The 17,866-nt window shown below is 42.9% G+C and overlaps 1 protein-coding gene across 1 annotated transcript; it reads left to right on the top strand.

Moving 5' to 3' along the window:
* The first annotated feature begins 4,643 nt into the window (after window positions 1-4,643).
* Window positions 4,644-15,191, top strand: EXD2 (exonuclease 3'-5' domain containing 2). The gene is made up of 8 exons (XM_056851412.1): window positions 4,644-4,997; window positions 6,758-7,014; window positions 7,468-7,594; window positions 8,798-9,120; window positions 9,637-9,743; window positions 10,519-10,654; window positions 12,077-12,433; window positions 14,663-15,191. The coding sequence occupies exons 1-8, from the start codon at window positions 4,668-4,670 to the stop codon at window positions 14,877-14,879; spliced, it is 1,854 nt and encodes a 617-aa protein (XP_056707390.1). The 5' UTR covers window positions 4,644-4,667; the 3' UTR covers window positions 14,880-15,191.
* Window positions 15,192-17,866: the final 2,675 nt, after the last annotated feature.

Here is a 17,866-nt window from a genome sequence, read left to right as displayed (position 1 = left end):
GGGGAGGGGCATTGCTTTCTTGCCTTTAGACCACAAGTTAATAAAAGCCAACTCATTTTGACCTCTGTTGACTCTGTAGACAGCATGGGAGTAATCTTAAATGGGTGTATGTAAAAGTACGTCTCTTTTCATGAAATGGGACTTACTTGCAGGAAGGTGTTTTTAAGATTGCAGCCTGCATCAACTAAAACCAATCTCCATCATTGCTCATGTAAAGGCTGCCATATTTTTTACTACTCTTACAAAAGATCTAAATTCTGATTGGGAGATAGCTGACTACCGATTGCTTTCATATTAACAAGAGGGAATGATAATTTTTATGGCTACTATCCCTGGCGCAATTTGTAGCCTATTTTTTTTTTACCAACATCCGCTAATCCAATTAAGGGAGCAAACCGAGGCAGGTTTATATGGAAAAAGCCCAGTGTTATTCATTGGGGCTTACTTATGGTTGCCAGGTCCCGCATGGCATTGGCCACTGGCGAGGGATGGGGGGTGGTTGGGTTGCCAGATCCAGGTTGGAAAACTCCTGGAGATTTGGGGATGGAGCCTGGGAAGGACAGGGACCTCAGTAAGGTACAATGTCATAGAGTTAGGGTTGCCAACCTCCAGGTGGCACATGGAGTTCACCCACTATTACAATTGATCTCCAGACGACCAATATCAGTTCTACTGGAGAAAATGGCTGCTTTGGAATGTGGACTCTATGGTATTATACCCTATTGAGGTCCCTTCCCTCCCCAAACCCTGGTCTGCGCAAGCTCCATCCACAAAATCTCCAGGTATTTCCCAACCCAGAGCTGGCAACCCTGTATAGAGTCCACCCAGGGGAAAGGATGTCTGCAGTCATGAAATGAGCTGTAATTCTGGGGGTCCCCAGGTCCCACCTGGAGGATGGCATCCCGAGGCTTATTCCCAGAAAAGTGCCTTTAGGATGGCAGCCTAAATTTTCAACACCCCTCTGTTCCATTTTAATGCTCCGCCCACGTTCTAAGTGCTTCTCCGTCATGTTTTGAACGATCTTTTTCTTCCACTCTCCCATTTTTAGTACTAAAGATCCAATCTGAGGAACGGTTCTGGGAAACTTGAAAGCTTGCCATTTAGTAAAATTGTTGCTGGCTGATCCTACTAAAAAGATAACACATGTACGCACTGGAGGTTTCGCCTTGGATTTGCCGCTCTCTAGATGCACATTTTCCCCATCCGAATGCTCAAAACTCTGCACGGGGGGCTTATTTTTGAGTTTTGAGAAATCGGGTGGGGGAAATGTGTATCTGGAGAGCGGCAAATCCAAGGCAAAACCTCCAGTGCGTACATGACGACAGTAGGGTTTTTTGGAATCCTTTCGCAGAGCCAGCAATGGGACATGCTCTGCAAGGCATTTGAAAAACGAACCCCAAAGGAAAGCGTCTCCCATATCGTGTGTTGTGTGTTAAGTGCCGTCAAGACGCTTCCGACTCATGGCGACCCTATGAATGAAAGTCCTCCAAAATGTCCTATCTTTGACAGCCCTGCTCAGATCCTGCAAATTGAAGGCCGTGGCTTCCTTTATTGAGTCAGTCCATCTCTTATTGGGTCTTCCTCTTTTCCTGCTGCCCTCAACTTTCTCCCATATCAGCCGTAGTTTAAAAAGCACCCTACTCTCGGCGTCATTTTTTCTCATCAACACTGGCAGCCCGAGAGATCCGAAACACATACACAGGCCATTTATTCATGGAAGGTTTTGCATTGGGTTTGCCACTCTTCAGATGCACTTTCCCCCCATCCATATTCTCAAAACTCAACAATAAGCCCCCCTGCAGAGTTTTGAGAATTCAGATGGGGAAAATGTGCATCTAGAGAGTGGCAAATCCAATGCAAAACCTTCCATGAATATTAGAAACAAAGCATAGTTGCCGTACAACATGGCGGCGCCCACAATTACCGGAAGCGTTTGAGTCGTACAGGGACGTTCATCGGCCCGCAAGCGCTCGGAAGTGTTCTGTGGCTAACAAACTCCGACAAGCGCGCGGACCCCAGGAACAGGTTCCTTCCCTTGTGAAACAAAAACGGGTAATATACCCACGAACACTCTTTTTACTCGTAGGGACGGACTTATTGAGAGATGTGAGGGGCCCCGTGAGATTAAGAGAGGTGAGTGTGTTGGGAAGGGAGAGAGGTCCGCTGAATTTGATCTTGCTTGGCGTTTTCTTGCAGTTCCTTGATTTCATGGCCAACCCCAGTTTTAAGACTGCTGATGTAAAATGTCAAGGTGCAAAGGAAGGGGGGGGGGACGGAGGGAGGGAGTTGGTGGGTCGGCGGGCTTCAGATAAAGCCGTTGTTTTACTACCTGTCGTCGAGGACGTTGAAGTTGGTTCCCAGTTCAGAAACCAGGAAATGTGAAGAAGGAACTGGGAACCGACTCCAGCCTCTGGAATCGCGGTGTTCTGAAAAAGAGTAAAGGAGCTGCTCTTCATCCAAGCTGCGTCTGCTTGGACACGAAGAACATTCTATGCTGCTAAATAAATGTTTGCTCCCTTGCATCCCTTATCTCGTTTCTTTATCAAGTTTCTTCCCTCCCGTTGCCCTCGGTTACAGCTTTGGGGTATTAGCATGAAACTGTTCTCTCTTGGCAGGTGCTTTGCTGTGCTTTGCAGATGTTTTTGGTTTGCAAGGAAAAGCGGGCCAGGGCTATCAATGATGTTGATATGGAGCAAGAACCTTGAGTTATGAACGGCTGAAAGGTTTCCAAGAATAGAGTCTTAAGTCAGACTTTGCTGCAATACAGTTTTGAACCAACAGAAACTTCAGGTGTATCAAGATTGCATAAGCTCAATGCAATGCCATAAGGGGAGCAAGCAACCCTACGCAGGTCTCCTTGGAAGTAAGCCCCGTTTTATTCAGTGAGGTTTATTCTCCAGAAAGTATTTTTAGATTTCAACCAAGGTCCCTGGAGTGGTTTCAAGGAAGCAAAATGCCTGTAAAAATGTGGAGTGTTCTAATGTTGGGAGCAGCCCTGAACAGTTTGAGTTGGAAGTGTGTCCCATATTATTCAATGGCACTTCCAGGAAAGTGGCCTTAGGACGGCAACCGGTTAGTCACCAGCACTGTAAATTAAAGTCCAGTCCAATTCTATGCCTGCTTATTTAGAATAAATAAACTCTTAATACACTTTGCAGCTGGGTTTTACTGTAAAATGGCAAAATCCACTTGCAAGCGACTGTTAAAAGTGGATTGAAAGTGCATTATTCAGTCTGTGTGAAAGTGCTCTTAATAAAGCTGTAAACAGTACTGCAAGTGCTCCAAATAAATCTCAGGTGTTTTAACATTTAGATAATCAAATTTATTAAAACTCATAATATATTACTGTGAGTTAAAGCTGTGCTTTGTATCTTTATCCATCTAGTTACGGGACAAATAAACTAAACATTTTACTTGGTTGCCAGCTCTAATTATAACTTCAAATATTGACATTTTAAATTGTTTTTATTGTTTGTAAAAACATAATATTGGGGAAGGGGATTAGGCATACATTGGATAGCAGGTAGTTGAAGCTGTGTTTTATTTTCCCAAAACGTTTAGGTGGGAAAAACCTAAGCTGTGGACAGTTCTTAGGTATAGTTCACATTGAGATGGTAAACCTGTATCTGGGTTGAGCTGTTTCAAGGATTTTGCTTAATCTTGATATGCTAGTTTTCTGCATGCAGGGAATTATGGTGTGAATGGAGACGTACTCTCAGTCACGTGAGGCCCTACATGGAATCTAAAGTGATACAACTGGAATGATTTTATTTATTTATTTAAAATATTTAGATACTTTTAATATCTCAGTTTCATTACTACCTCAGTGAGAACTAGGCCTTAGGGCTCATTCCTGAGCTTCAAGGCCGATGGGGCTATGTGTTAAGTATGCATACCCTGAGCAGATTGTCGTTATGATTTTATTTTCTAGGAAGTTTTACTAATTTCTGCTGGACTTATTCCCAGCCTATGGTTGCAGTCCTATGCCCAGGTTTCAGGGAGTAATCTTGTTGAATGTAATGGGACCTACTAGAGTGTAAATGTGCATGGATTGGGTGGGAAGGTTGCAATCGGATGCACGCTTACCTTGAGTAAGTTCCACTGATGTCAGTGTGACCTGCGTCTGAGTGAATAGCTCTAGGATCAGGGCTATGAAGCAAGTTTTTATTGATCCTGTGCATTTTAATACTTGAGTGCTTTTAAATTTTCAGTTTGCATATTTTAACTTTTAACTAATTTTGTTAACTGGACTATTATAATTTTTGTCCGTATAACTTGGTAGCTTCACTATTATTTGCCTTGTGTCCAAGGAGATAAGATGGGAAAGAAGTATTTTAAAGAAGTGACATCACATTTTGAATCAATTTGAGCTCAGGCTAGTTGATGCAGCTCAACTGATGTCAGCTCATAAAGCAGTATCATGTCATAGTAGATTTCTGTCTGAGTATGTCCTTGCAGGCTGTATCTTCTCTTTCATGAACAACCAAAACTTGTCAGCTCTTGCATGTCTCAGCTGCATGTCTGAATGAAGTAGAATAATTTAAAATTTTCTTCCCTGATACCTGTTTAGGATTATATGTACATATATATTCCTCTCTAATATTCTTTGCAGGTTATCAGTCTGAAATTCCATTTTTGAGCAGGTGAAGCTGTAAGAGAGATGAGCAATGCCTAGACAAACAACAGTTGCTGTCATTGTGGCCACTCTGTTGGGTGTTACAGCAGGAGGTCTGTTTTTCTGGAAAGTTACCCGACGTCGGAAAGACAAAGCCTGCATCCCACTTAACCGAGGAGGAGCTGTCAAAGAACAAGGAACGGAAGATCTCCCAGAAGAAAGGTTTCTTCCACTCTTCTCCTCTACCATTGTCCCCTGGGTGGAGAAGATTCTTGGGGGAGAAATAGTGATTGTTTCTAATGCAGAGGGTTGGAATAGACTGGAACCCTTACTAAAGAAGGAGTTGGAACACTGTCCAGTCCTTGGAATCGACTGTGAGTGGGTAAGGCTTAAACCATGGACAAGTCTGTTCTAAGAGAATTGGTGCTTTGGTTTCAGCAGATCACTCTCCTGTGATGCTGAAAGTTCAGTTGAGTCAGAAAAGAGGCAGTACATTTTAGTCCTTTAATGACAGGTTACTGCATAGTTTAGGAAGATATATGGTGAGATTTTGATGCAGTTGCAATGATATCCCTGATTTTATAGAGGTGCACTTCTCTTTTGTCCCATAAAGTTTTATAAGCCCCCACAAAAAAGCAGAGAAACAACGTACAACCAACCCATTTAGCAATAATAAAGCAAAAAAAAGGTTGAAGATTGAATAATCCTACTACAACTATGATTTCTTAATAAGTGGTGGTAGTTTAAAGTGCTGTCAAGTTGCAGCCAATTTATGGTGATCCTGCAGGGTGTTCAGGAGACAGTCAGAGGGGGTTTGCCATTGCCTACCTCTGTCTCGGGACCCTAGACTTCTTTGATGGTTTCCCATCCAGATACTAACCAGGGCCAACCCTGCTTGGCTTCTGAGATCTGACAAGGTCAAGCTAGTCTGAGCTATCCAAGTCAGGTCTTAAGCAGTATCGAAGGTATAAATGTTTTGTTTTTTTAAAAAGGTACAAATACAAGATCAAAATAACCCAAACATACATACCCAAATGCATTTCAGCCTTACTAGTCTTCTCCAGTGATCTCCCATAAAATTTACAAAACAAAATGTCAACTATATAAAACATAATACCATGTTCACAAGAGGCTATAAAACAAAGCCCCTCCACAATGAATTCTTTTCAGGCCTTTTCCTAGAAAACTGTTTACGCTGCAAAATAAGCTTTCACACCCCGTGGAAAAAAATTGCCCCATAGGTGCTTAGATGATGCACTTTATCAAGACAGTAGTTTGTTCCAGAAAGTTTTATTTCACTAGGTGAGTTCCTCAATAGAATAACAGAATTGCCACCAGAAGAGCTTAGTTTTAGGACAGGTTTTGCTATTGGCAGTGGCAATCTTTTCCTAAGCGAACGTGGAGGCCTGAAATGTGCAAACATGACATTCTTGGCTAATGCATGTTATTGTTATCTAAAGGCTATCTGGAGATGAGGGCATCTCTGATCTAGGCCAAGGTATAAAGGCTGATCCTGCGTCAAGCAGAGGGTGGACTATATGGCCTGTATGGCCCCTTCCAACTCAATGATTCTATGATTCTATACAGGCACCCATAGGATTAGGGACAAGGTTTAGGTCCTAAAGTAGAGTTTCTGATATGTTTTGGATGCATAGTGTATTTATTTGTTTATCTTTAAAATTTATACCCCGCCTCTATCCCAGCTGGGCTCAGAGTGGCTCACATCAAATAGCAGTTACAGTAAAACCCATTTTACATTAAAATACAAATATAATTATACAATTAAAACCATAATCCATAGAATCTAAAATCTGACTGGCACTCAGACTTTGGACACATTCCTCAGTAGCCAGCCCAGGGGGAACGGTCAGGGTCCCCAAATCAATTTACCCAAATAAACAGGGGAAGGGAGGCCAGCTATAATGGAAACCTTCACTCAGCTATGATAGAAACTGTGCCCCTCAATTTATGAAATAAGCAAAATATGATGTTTGAATCTTTACTGAAAATTCATGATTTCTCCAGGGGGTTCAACCTAGTCAGCCCCAAGAGCTTTTCTTCCCACAACTATTATCTTCTATTCTGTTGCAGCATGGAGTTCGGCCAGATAAACTTGTGCTTTCTCTTTCTCTTTTCTGGCAGGTCTCTATCGAAGGGAAGGCCAAGCCTGTCTCTCTCCTGCAAATGGCAGCCTCCAGTGGTCTTTGTGTCCTCCTTCGCTTACCCAGGCTGACCAGTGGCGAACAGACTCTTCCAAAGACGTTGCTGGACATCCTCGCAGATGGTGGCATCCTGAAAGTTGGGGTAGGGTGTTGGGAAGACGGCTGCAAGTTGCTTCGTGACTATGGGGTAACAGTCAAAGGAAGTGTTGATCTCCGGTATCTGGCCATGAGACAAAGGTTTGTGTAATAGCAAGAAAGTTATTCACTGTGGCAGGGGCAGAGGGAGGGGATATACAGTAATTGTTCTTCTGAACATTCAGAAGACATCGATTGCCAGAGAAAGATGTCAGTATGATGTGTTGGATATTGGATGGTGGTGACTGTTGCTTGTTTTGTTAAAATTTTTTATTTGTATTAGACTTATAATTTTGTTACAAGTGCATTCTCTCCTGTTTTTAACCAACTGAATGCAAATTAAAGCAGTTTCAGGAAGACGTTAGTAGCATTGAACGTGTTTAGATCTCAGATTCCTAAGCTAACTAACAAGCTGTTTGCTAAATAAGTACTACATGCAGATGGTACTTTTTTATGGCATTCACTGAAACAATTCCCTTGATAAGCTATTTTGTTTGAAGAGAGGTTGTATGGATGAGGTTAACTTTCTTTTCTTTCCAAATATAAAATTTGAAGTAAGTCCCTCCCACCAAATGGACTCAGCCTCAAATCTCTAGCGGAAAGGATCCTGAACTATTCACTTGACAAATCTCTTCGCCTGCGGTGCAGCAACTGGGAGAACGAGCAACTGACTGAGGAACAGGTTTGTTTTTGCACCATGAATATTGATTATATCCCACTGTCAACCTTGCTCACAAAGTAAAAACATACTTTGAAAAACACAACACACAGCCCTGGGTAAAAAGCGTCAGTTAAAAGCCTGAGTGAAAAGAGAGTTTTATTGTGGCTTCTAAAACTGGCACGGCTCATAGCAGCAGGATAATCTTCTTGGATAATTTCCAGCTCATTCTCATTGACTGTTCAATTTCTCTGTGTTTGAAGTTTTCCTGCTGGGCAAAAAGAAAGCAGGGCTTTGGATTTGCAAAGGCTTTGAGTATGAATTGGCCGAAGCACCTGTTAATGATTTTCTTTGCGGGAAGGAACTGCGTGGTACCGGGGGGCAAGGGTACCTCCACTTTGACTGAGATAAACCTGGTTGGGCAGCTGCTGTAGAGACGCATCCACTTAAAGAGCCACCACCACAACAGCTGATCAACAGTGACTCAGGGCTGCTCCTGGGTGGCAGGCCCCACACCATTGGGCTCAGTGGCTTCCTGCCTCTCATGGGGAGAAATTTCTTCGTGAAGGCCAGGAGTGGGTATGGTAGGGGTCTGCCAGGATATCTCTGGCTACCAGCTCCAGGCTTAGTGGGAGGGGAGCTGGCAAGAAGAGGAGGCAGAGGAGCAGGGTGCGTGCAAACTCCTTCTTTGCTCCATCTGATGTCATGTGGGGGAGGCTCCTGGGCTCACAATAAAAGTGAATATATCTATCTATACAGTTAGCAGTGCCCGAAAAGAGGAACAAATAGAACACCTCAGAAAAACAGACAAGCACATGAAACAGCAACCGGCACTAAAAACCGGAAATTGCCCTGTGGGATCCCGTGTAGGGCTACTTTACAGAATTTTCTAAAAGTCACTACAGAGAGAGCATTCCTTTACATTTTCAAGAAGCCTGTTCCATTAGGTGGGGACAGCGGCAGAAATGCTGTCAGATCCGTTGGCTTGTTTATTGTCAACTGTAATGGGGGAACCAACCAAAGGAATTGCTCAGTTGAACAAAGTTGTTGTGGAGTCTTAAGAGTTTCCTAGAGTCTGATGCTGCCGTTGCCTTAAGTAGGATGGAGGTGACAGTCTTGTTTCTTGTGATACGTTCTTTTTGTATTTGGGAGCTTTCTTTGGGGGGTCCTCGCACATATCAACTGCCACCGTGTAATGTCATGCAAAGGCCCTTCCTTCCTCCTCAGATTGCTTATGCTGCCAGGGATGCCCAGGTATCGGTAGCTATGTTCCTGCATCTGCTGAGACTTCCCTTCATCCCTCAAGCAGAAAGGAGTGAGCACGCTCTCCCTGCTTGGGAAAAGGGCCTGAGAAAGTGCCAGGGCTTGGTGGATGTACCCTTCAGAGGAAGAAACAGTAGTTGCCTTGGTGATGATGAGAACAAAGAAGACTGGCCGCAAAAAGCAAAGAATCAGCAGTCACTGTCTAATGAGCATTCCCCAGTCAACCAGCCAGCAAAGGACCCTCGGAAGCACAAGCGCAAGCCCCTGGGAGTAGGATATTCTGCTAGGTAATTGTATCCCTCTTTATGTAGTTTTTCAGTAGGAAGGCCTGAAGAAAGTCTGAAGGATTTTTTTGGGGTTTGGCTTCAATAGCTAGCTTTGGAGTTCCTCACTGGAGATGCAAATCTAACTTTTGTAGGTTGCTCCCCTTGGCCAAAGTGCTTGTATGAGCGGGGTGAGGGGCCTACCATCTTGTGAGGAAACAGATGCAATTGCCTCAGAGGAGGGGTGTCTGATGTCGCATTGACCTTCAAAGAAGGTTGAATTACCTCCAAAGCACTGCACGTAAGTCAAGGATAATTCCTTCCCCAGTGTCTTGTGCTTGAGGAAGTCTGAGGGCTCACCGATATCACACTGAGCTTCTGAAGTGCTGAATCCTTTGGAAGCACAACTACAGGATTTAGGTATTAGGATTTCTTTTTTAATTATATTATAGGTGGATTTGCATGCAATAAGATCAGATACCACTATATACGGGATATGGCTAATGAAAGCTCATGCTTGTGATGTCATTGTTTTCACAGGAAATCTCCCCTGTATGACAATTGCTTCTTATATGCACCAGATGGGCAGCCTCTATGCACTTGTGATCGCAAGAAGGCCCAGTGGTATCTTGATAAGGGCATTGCAGGTATGTGAGCCTTTTATTGTTCTGCAAGATCTGCTGGGTGGGGTATGGGGACCATTAAACTTGAAAAGCAGCTCTTATTATTTATTCATTTTTTGGGGGGGTCAAGATTATGGTGAGTTAGAAACATTGCTTATGAAGAAGGGCTGAGGTATTTAATGCAGATCAACATGGCAACCTTGATGTGGCATTTGGACTACATCTGCCAGCCAGTCTGGTAGGGTACAGACATTCTGCCCATCCGCTCTACTCAGACTCCACTGAGCCACTATAGCACATGCTTCGGTGTATCCTCTTTCACTTTGCAATTCCTTGTGGCTGCATGATGCCTATGGCTCTGTTTCCTCCTGAGATGGGATCCCTTTGTCTCAGCCTGGATGCAAGCAGAAAGGCAACCAAACTGTTAATAGGTGCAGTGTGTCAGCGGGGTAGCATCTAGGTCCCAGGTTCAATCCCTGGCATCTCCAGTTAAAAAGAATCAAATAGTAGGTAATGAGAGAGACCTCCAGCTGAGCCCCTGGAGAGCCCATGCCAGTCAGGTTAGACATTACTGTCTTTGATAGACCAATGGTCTGGCTCCATATAAGGCCTGTGTTCATGTGTACTTAAGATGTTGACATGCAAAATGGACAAGGTTCACCCTATTGTCCCCCTGCTGCCCAGTTTTTATCTTTATGCACTTACTATTTTTTGTAATCCAGTATTTAATTTCATCCCATAGTTGTTCTTCAGACGTTAATGAACTTGCTCTCTCTCTTTCTCTGTTTGGTGGTCCTAGAGTTGGTGGGTACAGACCCATTTATTGTGAAGCTTCTGTTTGAACCTTCTGGACGCCCTGAATCTCAGGTGGATTATTATTTAACAGTCAAAGAGAACATGTGTGTTGTTTGTGGCAAGACAGAGTCTTATATTCGGTGAGTTCTCCAGCCAATGAAAGTATATTTGTTGGACACAGCAAAACACAAGAGCTTATGTTGTGGTCCATTTATTTAAGTAGCATTGGATCCTATTAATATGTATCACATGATGGATTGATGCCACTATGCTGTGAGGAAACAGGAAAAAAACCCATCTTCCCGACAGCCTCAAACCCAGGGCAAATAACCTGTGTCAAAATAGCCCTTAATACTTGTGTGAATCAAAATAATCACGCAGGCAACCAGAACATCATATACTAGCAAAATTTTCAGTACAGCGCACATCTAAATATTGTCATGTGTTCTTACAGAATACGGTGTGTTTAATGGCACCTAATTGTTACACATCTGTTGTTACAATACTTTAAGCACAATCAGTCCTTACCCTACACTTGCTTATTTCCAGCCTTTAGAAGCCAACCTGATTTAGGTAAGTCTGCAGAGGGAGGGCCAGTGGCACCTGCCTCTTTGCCTCCTTTACAAGTGGAAGTAGTTCGAAGTAGGTGATATGGGCAAACAAATTGGTGGCACCTTTCAATTTGTTAGCGTGGTAGCATCCAGCTCATGGGAAATCATTGACAAGGTGCCACTTTGCAGAATCATTGTGGGTGCCACTTGCCAAATTTTACTATTTTAACACAGTGCTACAAACCTACATTTGCCATAATACTTGACATGTCCTGTATCCACACAGCGTTGGACATTTTCTTATTGGTACAGCAATAATTCTCAATAGAATTTTCCAGTGCAGGCCAAGCAGTCCTGTTGCAAATGATTGTTGAAGTGCAATGAATGCATAATATCCAACGAGGTGTGAATAGAGCCATGGTTACTGTAGAAAATGTAAAGTAATCCCCAGTTTGTCTGTGTTATCCCCTACTGCAGGTGGGGCTTGAGATTTAAAAGGCAGCAGCTTGCCTAAAGCCAGCCAGGGCTTTTATGGGTGAGGTGTGATTTGAATTGTGGACTTCCTGGCTTACACCATGCATTCTTATCTTCTGTGCTGTGCCACCTTTCATTAAACAGGATAAGTGAAACATGGAGGAAAGACGCTTTCTGGTTCCTAATGTAAACATTTTTTTCCTGTGAAAGTATCGGCCACTGTGATGTCAAAATGTGAATACATAAGTAGGGTTGGGCTGTGCATGCCAAGGTTCAGTGAGAAGAACAGAATCTACAGGCCCCTTTTAACAGTGGTTTGATCTGCAGAAATTTCCAGGTGATGACATGTATCTCCGTATCACGAAAAGCAATGTCAGCTGATTTCCACAGATCAAGTTGCTGTTTGAAGGCGGAGGAGCAGGCCTGGCCAATTCCGCCCCCCCCCCCCCAGTCAGTCAACAGCACACCTCAAGTGCTGCAGGATCAGTTGGGCTTTCAGCTGGCAGTTCGAACCAACCGGCCTGTTTTCTTTGACAGAAAGAACATAGTGCCTCACGAATACCGGAGACATTTCCCCATCCAGATGAAGGACCACAATTCTCATGACGTGCTCCTCCTCTGCACTGCCTGCCATGCTATTTCCAATTACTATGACAACCATCTGAAGCAGAAGTTGGCCGAGGAGTTTGGTGCCCCCATTGGCTGCGAGGAAGGTGTTCGCCTGTTTGAAGATCCCATCCGCAGGCAAGTCCGTTCAGGTGCCAGGGCTCTTCTGAATGCAGACGGCCTGCCGGATGACAGGAAAGAGGAACTGCTACAGGTGGTTAAGGACTACTTTCACTCTGTGACAGTTTCCCAAGAGATGCTGCAAGAAGCAGCTGGACTGGAAACCAGGTACATTTAGCGTCTACTGGTTTGGAATGCAAATTAGTTAGCTGTGTGCCAAGATTTAAGTTCAGCTCAACAGGCCAGGCCTTACTGCCTTCTTATTATGGTCTGAATATTTGCATTCATCTCAAGGCTTGTTCATTTGACCCTGCCCTCCTCTTGGTCAAGTCCACTGTCTTCATGGGCAGGGCCTGATTTGGAAGGCTCTCTCAAGCACAGGTCCTGATCTCAAGAGCCATTCCACTGTAGTGAATGGAGTACGAGAGAGGGTGGAATTAAAGGAAATATGTTCACACCAGAAAGGGGAGCCAAAGTGATTTAAGATTGCATCATATGTAGGGTGCCCCTTTCCCCTCTCTTTGGTCACAGAACGTAATTTTACCCCTCACACACACTCACCTGGGTTACTTGTAAACATTTGGTTTTAAGTTGACCTACAGTTGAATCCTGAGCAGAGTTGCACACTCTAAGCCCATTGATTTAGGGTTTAAAAGGGCCTGTTTAAGATTGCACTGCTAGTTGCTTGGCTTTCTCTATGTGAGGGTGATCAGGATTCTTTTAGGGAAGAAGAAGAGTTGGTTTCTATATGCCTACTTTCTCTACCTTTTAAGGAGAATCAAACCGGCTTACTATCTCCTTCCCTTCCTCTCCCCACAACAGACACCTTGTGAGGTAGGTGGGGCTGAGAGATTTCAGAGAGAACTGTGACTAGCCCAAGATTACCCAGATGGCTTCATGTGGAGGAGTGGAAAAACCAACCCGGTTCTCCAGATTAGAGTCCACCGCTCTTAGCCAATTCAATTCAATTTTATTAATGTTTTAGTCACAGACCTTAACAATGTTTAGATTAAAACCATACAAAATGTATAACCCATAACACCCAGAGTTACATGAATAATTTTTTTAAAATGTTACAGACAGCCACATATATATACATATTGATTACTGAATTGAATGTTATAGTTTTCCTAAATTATTCTTTCTGTATCAACTTCGGGGTCTAATTTTCAACAAATTTCTTCCTTAGCTTAGAAGCTAACATGATATAAAAGGCCACACTAAGCGTGATCTTTGAATTAATGTCTGCCATTAAAAATCTAACTCGGCCCTCAACTGTGTCTAATACATCTGGGATATGCTGGGTTAATTTAAAACGAATGGAGTTGTAAAATGGGCAACTAAACAAAATATGTGGGAGATCCTCTATTGAACCTGAGGAGCAGGGACATAGCCTTAGGTTATGAGGAATTTTTTTATATCTACCATGGGTGAATGCTGAAGGCATCGTTTGAAATTGTGCCGTAGTAAATGCTCTCCTTAACCCTGGGTCCAAAAGTTCCATTAAATAATTTGAAAAGAACTTATTCGGTTTGAATAACGGATACCTCCCATCTAGGATGCTCTCAGGCCGATATCTTCAGATCCCCAGGCATGAACGCTTATGCCCATGTGGTTTAAATTTGCTTGATACAATTGATCACATCCTCTTACATTGCCCTCTTTATGTGACTCTGCGGGATAAACTGTTCTTTACTTTGCTCCAGTCCATGAGATACAGGAGCAATGAAGTGAAACGTACATTTCTCTTGAGTGATCAGGATCCTAAAATTACGGCTACTGTGGCTGAATTTCTTACAGGAGTTCTTAAAGAACAAGAAAAGTTTTATTAGCCCGAATTGTGAATTATATGTATTGTCCTTTGGAGGTATATTGTTGTTTTATTTTTGTTCTCTGGCATGCCAATAAAGGTTAATGATGATGATGAATAACGGATACCATGGGGAGTACTTGGACTTTTGTATTAGGCACATATCATTATCAGTTTCTTTGTCAGCAATCCATTTTTTGATATCTTTTGGGTCCCATGTGTTTAAGATTTCTAGCAAAGGCAAATTATACAATTGTAGGATGGGTATAAGGACCTTATCCCAATAATTTTCCTTTGAATAGTACATATAGCTGTAATACACCAATTTTGAGTTGGTCAATTTTCTCAGTTTTAGGTAGAAAAGTAAAATTCTTAAATGGGCTCTCATGGCAACTGATACCACGCTCTCATGGAACCGACAGAGCTTCACCATCATCACCAGTGTCTGTTTGTAGAACAGACTTGTCTTCAAAATAATTTTATGAGTACCTTTACAGAGGCCAAAATGTAATTGTCCTGTAGGTTGCTTGGGTCTTCCATGAAGTTCTATGCTTTTCTAAATCCAAGTTTTATCGTTGCCTTTTCAGGATTTGTAATGAGACCTATATGCCGCATGGTCTGAAAGTGGTACAGTGTTTTGCCAAAGGGGGTCTCCGCTCCCTCATGCAGCTGGAGAGACGCTGGCGCCAGCACTTCTTGGACACTATGCAGCCCAAGCATCTTCCAGAGCAGTGGTCTGTTGATCACAATCATGAGAAACTGATCCGAAAGTATGGAGAGGATCTCCAGGTTGAATTGTCTTGAAAGCTGGAGCTTCCAGAAGATATTTATGGACTGTTGCGGCTGATGAACTTAGAAAAACACAACTGACATCTCCTGTTTTCCTTTGATCTCCCATGCTGGTTATGCTAAATTAGGCTTGCTCCCTTCTACTGAGTCAGACTATTGTTCTATCAAGGTCAGCACTGGCTACTGTGATTGGCAGTGGATCTCCAGTGTCTCAAGCAAAAGCCTTTCATATCACCAGCTGCTTGATCCTTTTAATTGGAGATGCTGGGAACTAAACCCAGGACCTTCTCTGCCACTCAGCCATAGCCCCTCTACTGAACTGATTAGGAAACTGTTTACTGTGTCTGTTGACAAAACTGTAGCAAGGTTAAAACATTTGATTCTAAAATGTCTTTTAAATTTTTAATTACAATTTGATTGGACTTACTTGGATCCTCTGCTTCTTGTTCTACAGAGCCTTGGGTTGGCGACTTCTGGTTGATTCACTACCAGTGTACCATTAAGGCCACTGTTGGCAGGGGGGAAATATTGTTGCCAAGTAACAGATATGCCCATTGTACCCCAGCACTGTGGGATGCTGAAGCATGACCTCTTAGCTATAGTACTTTGGTATCAGGAAATAACCTTGTACGCCACGTCTCACGGGAGGAGACATAGCAGGGTGCAGCGATGCTGTGGGACATGTTGGATTTTTGCTTAGTGCTTTGACTTTCCCTTCAAGAGCTTGGCACACCCTTCTCAGCCAGGGTAACACACTTGAGCAGTGGCAACCTGGAATTAAAGAAAGAACTGTTTAGGTATTGTCAATGCTTTTTGGTGTAAAAAAAAGTGCCAGTATTCATATATAAGGAGGACTTCCAGTAACTGAGCTGGTCCCGGCACACGTCTCTTGGGAGAGCTCCCAAGGGAATCCAAAATACGCTTGAATTGGAGTGGTAAATACCACTCCAACCCGGTTCTAAAAAGTGGACCGGGATGCAGGAATTCCTCTGCAGTCTGAAGAAAGCGGTGTGACTCCCATACTCTCCGAGGGAGCTTAATTAAGTCCCCCGGAGGTGTGGATGCTGTCCCGCTAGGCATCGAGGGGAGAAGCATCGCTGTGGGCATTTTTTTGGCTACTAGTTTGGACCTCCATTACCTATTACCAGCTTATCAACTATTTAAACAAAGAAATACCTCACTCTCCGAAATCTAGTGAGTACCAAGAATCCCTTTGATCTTACCGGGACTAAAACGTTTAACCTAGCCAGCAAAATAAACGGGAACTACGCATTCTCCCCCCCCATCGAACAGCAAACTTTCTATTACGATAAGACATCAGATTAAGCGGCACGGACCTTATCAAGTTGATCGGTGGGTAGTCAAAACAATTGAACTCGTTGATAGACGTGGCAAAACACCAATAAGACTTCGTGACGTTTGAGGGGAAAGGAGGAACAAAACCCTTCCTCCCCTTGGTCACGCTACCTTTTCCGGTTTGGGAAAGTCCTCCAGCTACGCACTTATATCAGCTTGAAGTACTGGGAGACCTCTAGGAACAATTGGAATGCAACATGTCTGCTGACGACGGGAAGAAGGGAAGTCTTGAAGCACACAGGACCGGAAGCGAAACCCTCTGGTGTACCATCTAAAGGTGTGCTAGTAAAAACTACAGAAAGGGGATGACGGAAGGTCCGCGGCTGTATCATTTCCAGTTAATTTCCTACTTCCTGTAATCTCCTGACCTAGAGCGTCCTGGAAACTCGATGGTAATCTAAATTTTAAAAGCTTAATTTCTCTTGGCTCTTGAAGATTTTTATGAAGCTTTTTTAGCGTTTCAGGCCGGCATGATCTATTAAACTACCCACACTTTATAAAACGTTCCTTCAAAGGCCTGCCAGAATTGTTGTAATTAAGGCATCCATTGTAAATGTCTTCATCTCGCCAAAGATCTGGATCATTTCATACAGTGTCGCCCGCATTAACTAAGCCCTCACAAGAAGCAACTATGGAAAAAAAAATTCAAGAAATGTTTGTAAAGCAAAATGAAACTACAGCAAAACAGCATGAACACCTGTCAAAACAAATGGAACGATTGTCTACTATGATGAACTCTTTAGCCCAAACTATGACTCAGAAAATGGATGAGGTAACAGAAGAACTTAAGGATGTGAAAACCCAGGTTAATACAATCAAAACAGATGTGAAGACACTGGATGGATCTTTAAAGAAAGTGATGGAAGATCAAAAGAATGTTAAAAAGAAGGTGGACAGTCATGAGAGACAGATAGATGCAGTCTTAGTTCAGGATGAGACAATGAAAGATCAATTGGCAGTGATGGATATGAAAACTAGAGAATCTAATCTGCGTTTGCGCAATCTCCCTGAAGATCTAGGTGACTCCAGAGATTCATTGTTAAGGAATTTGGCAGAATTAACCCAAATTGATGAAAAAGAATTGGACCATGCAAGGCTGAAGAAGATTAAACCAAGGGATGTGATGATCACCTTTTATGATATTAGGATGAAAGATTTAATCATGAAACTTCACTATGACAAACCAAGGATGGTAGGGGAAACGACTCTGATAATTCTTAAAGATATACCAAGACACTTGATGGCTAAAAGGAATATCTTTAAAGATTTCACTGCAACACTACGGAAAAATGGAATAAAATATAGATGGATTTTACCACAAGTGTTGACTTTCATGTACAAAGGAGTCAGAACAACTATTACTTCACTACAAGATGTTGGAAAGTTCTGGAGGAAGTATAAAAGAGACTTTGCGGATGCTACTTCCAGTGAATTAGAAGGAGAGGAGGAAGAACAAGAAGATCTCTCATTGAAGGGAGCAGATGGAGGAACCAGATTATAAGATTGCTATTTCACATTAAAGAATCATCATGGCTAAAGTAATTTCATGGAATGTTAATGGACTGAATGGAAAAATAAAAAGAGGAAGGATTTTTATACTTTTACAAAAACAAAAATATACGTTAATTTGCCTACAAGAAACTCAC

This window comes from Euleptes europaea, chromosome 6 (assembly GCF_029931775.1).
Source record: "Euleptes europaea isolate rEulEur1 chromosome 6, rEulEur1.hap1, whole genome shotgun sequence".
Taxonomy (NCBI): domain Eukaryota; kingdom Metazoa; phylum Chordata; class Lepidosauria; order Squamata; family Sphaerodactylidae; genus Euleptes; species Euleptes europaea.
The sequence above is the reverse complement of the archived record's forward strand: the minus strand, read 5'-3'. Positions and strand labels throughout refer to the sequence as shown.

Bases quoted from the DNA above. Each gene is read 5' to 3' on its own strand.
- EXD2 (XM_056851412.1), top strand. From the start codon at position 4,668: ATGCCTAGACAAACAACAGTTGCTGTCATTGTGGCCACTCTGTTGGGT. The intron at 7,595-8,797 runs GTTTGTTTTTGC...CTTCCTCCTCAG, and splicing joins AGCAACTGACTGAGGAACAG to ATTGCTTATGCTGCCAGGGA. The intron at 12,434-14,662 runs GTACATTTAGCG...TTGCCTTTTCAG, and splicing joins GCAGCTGGACTGGAAACCAG to GATTTGTAATGAGACCTATA.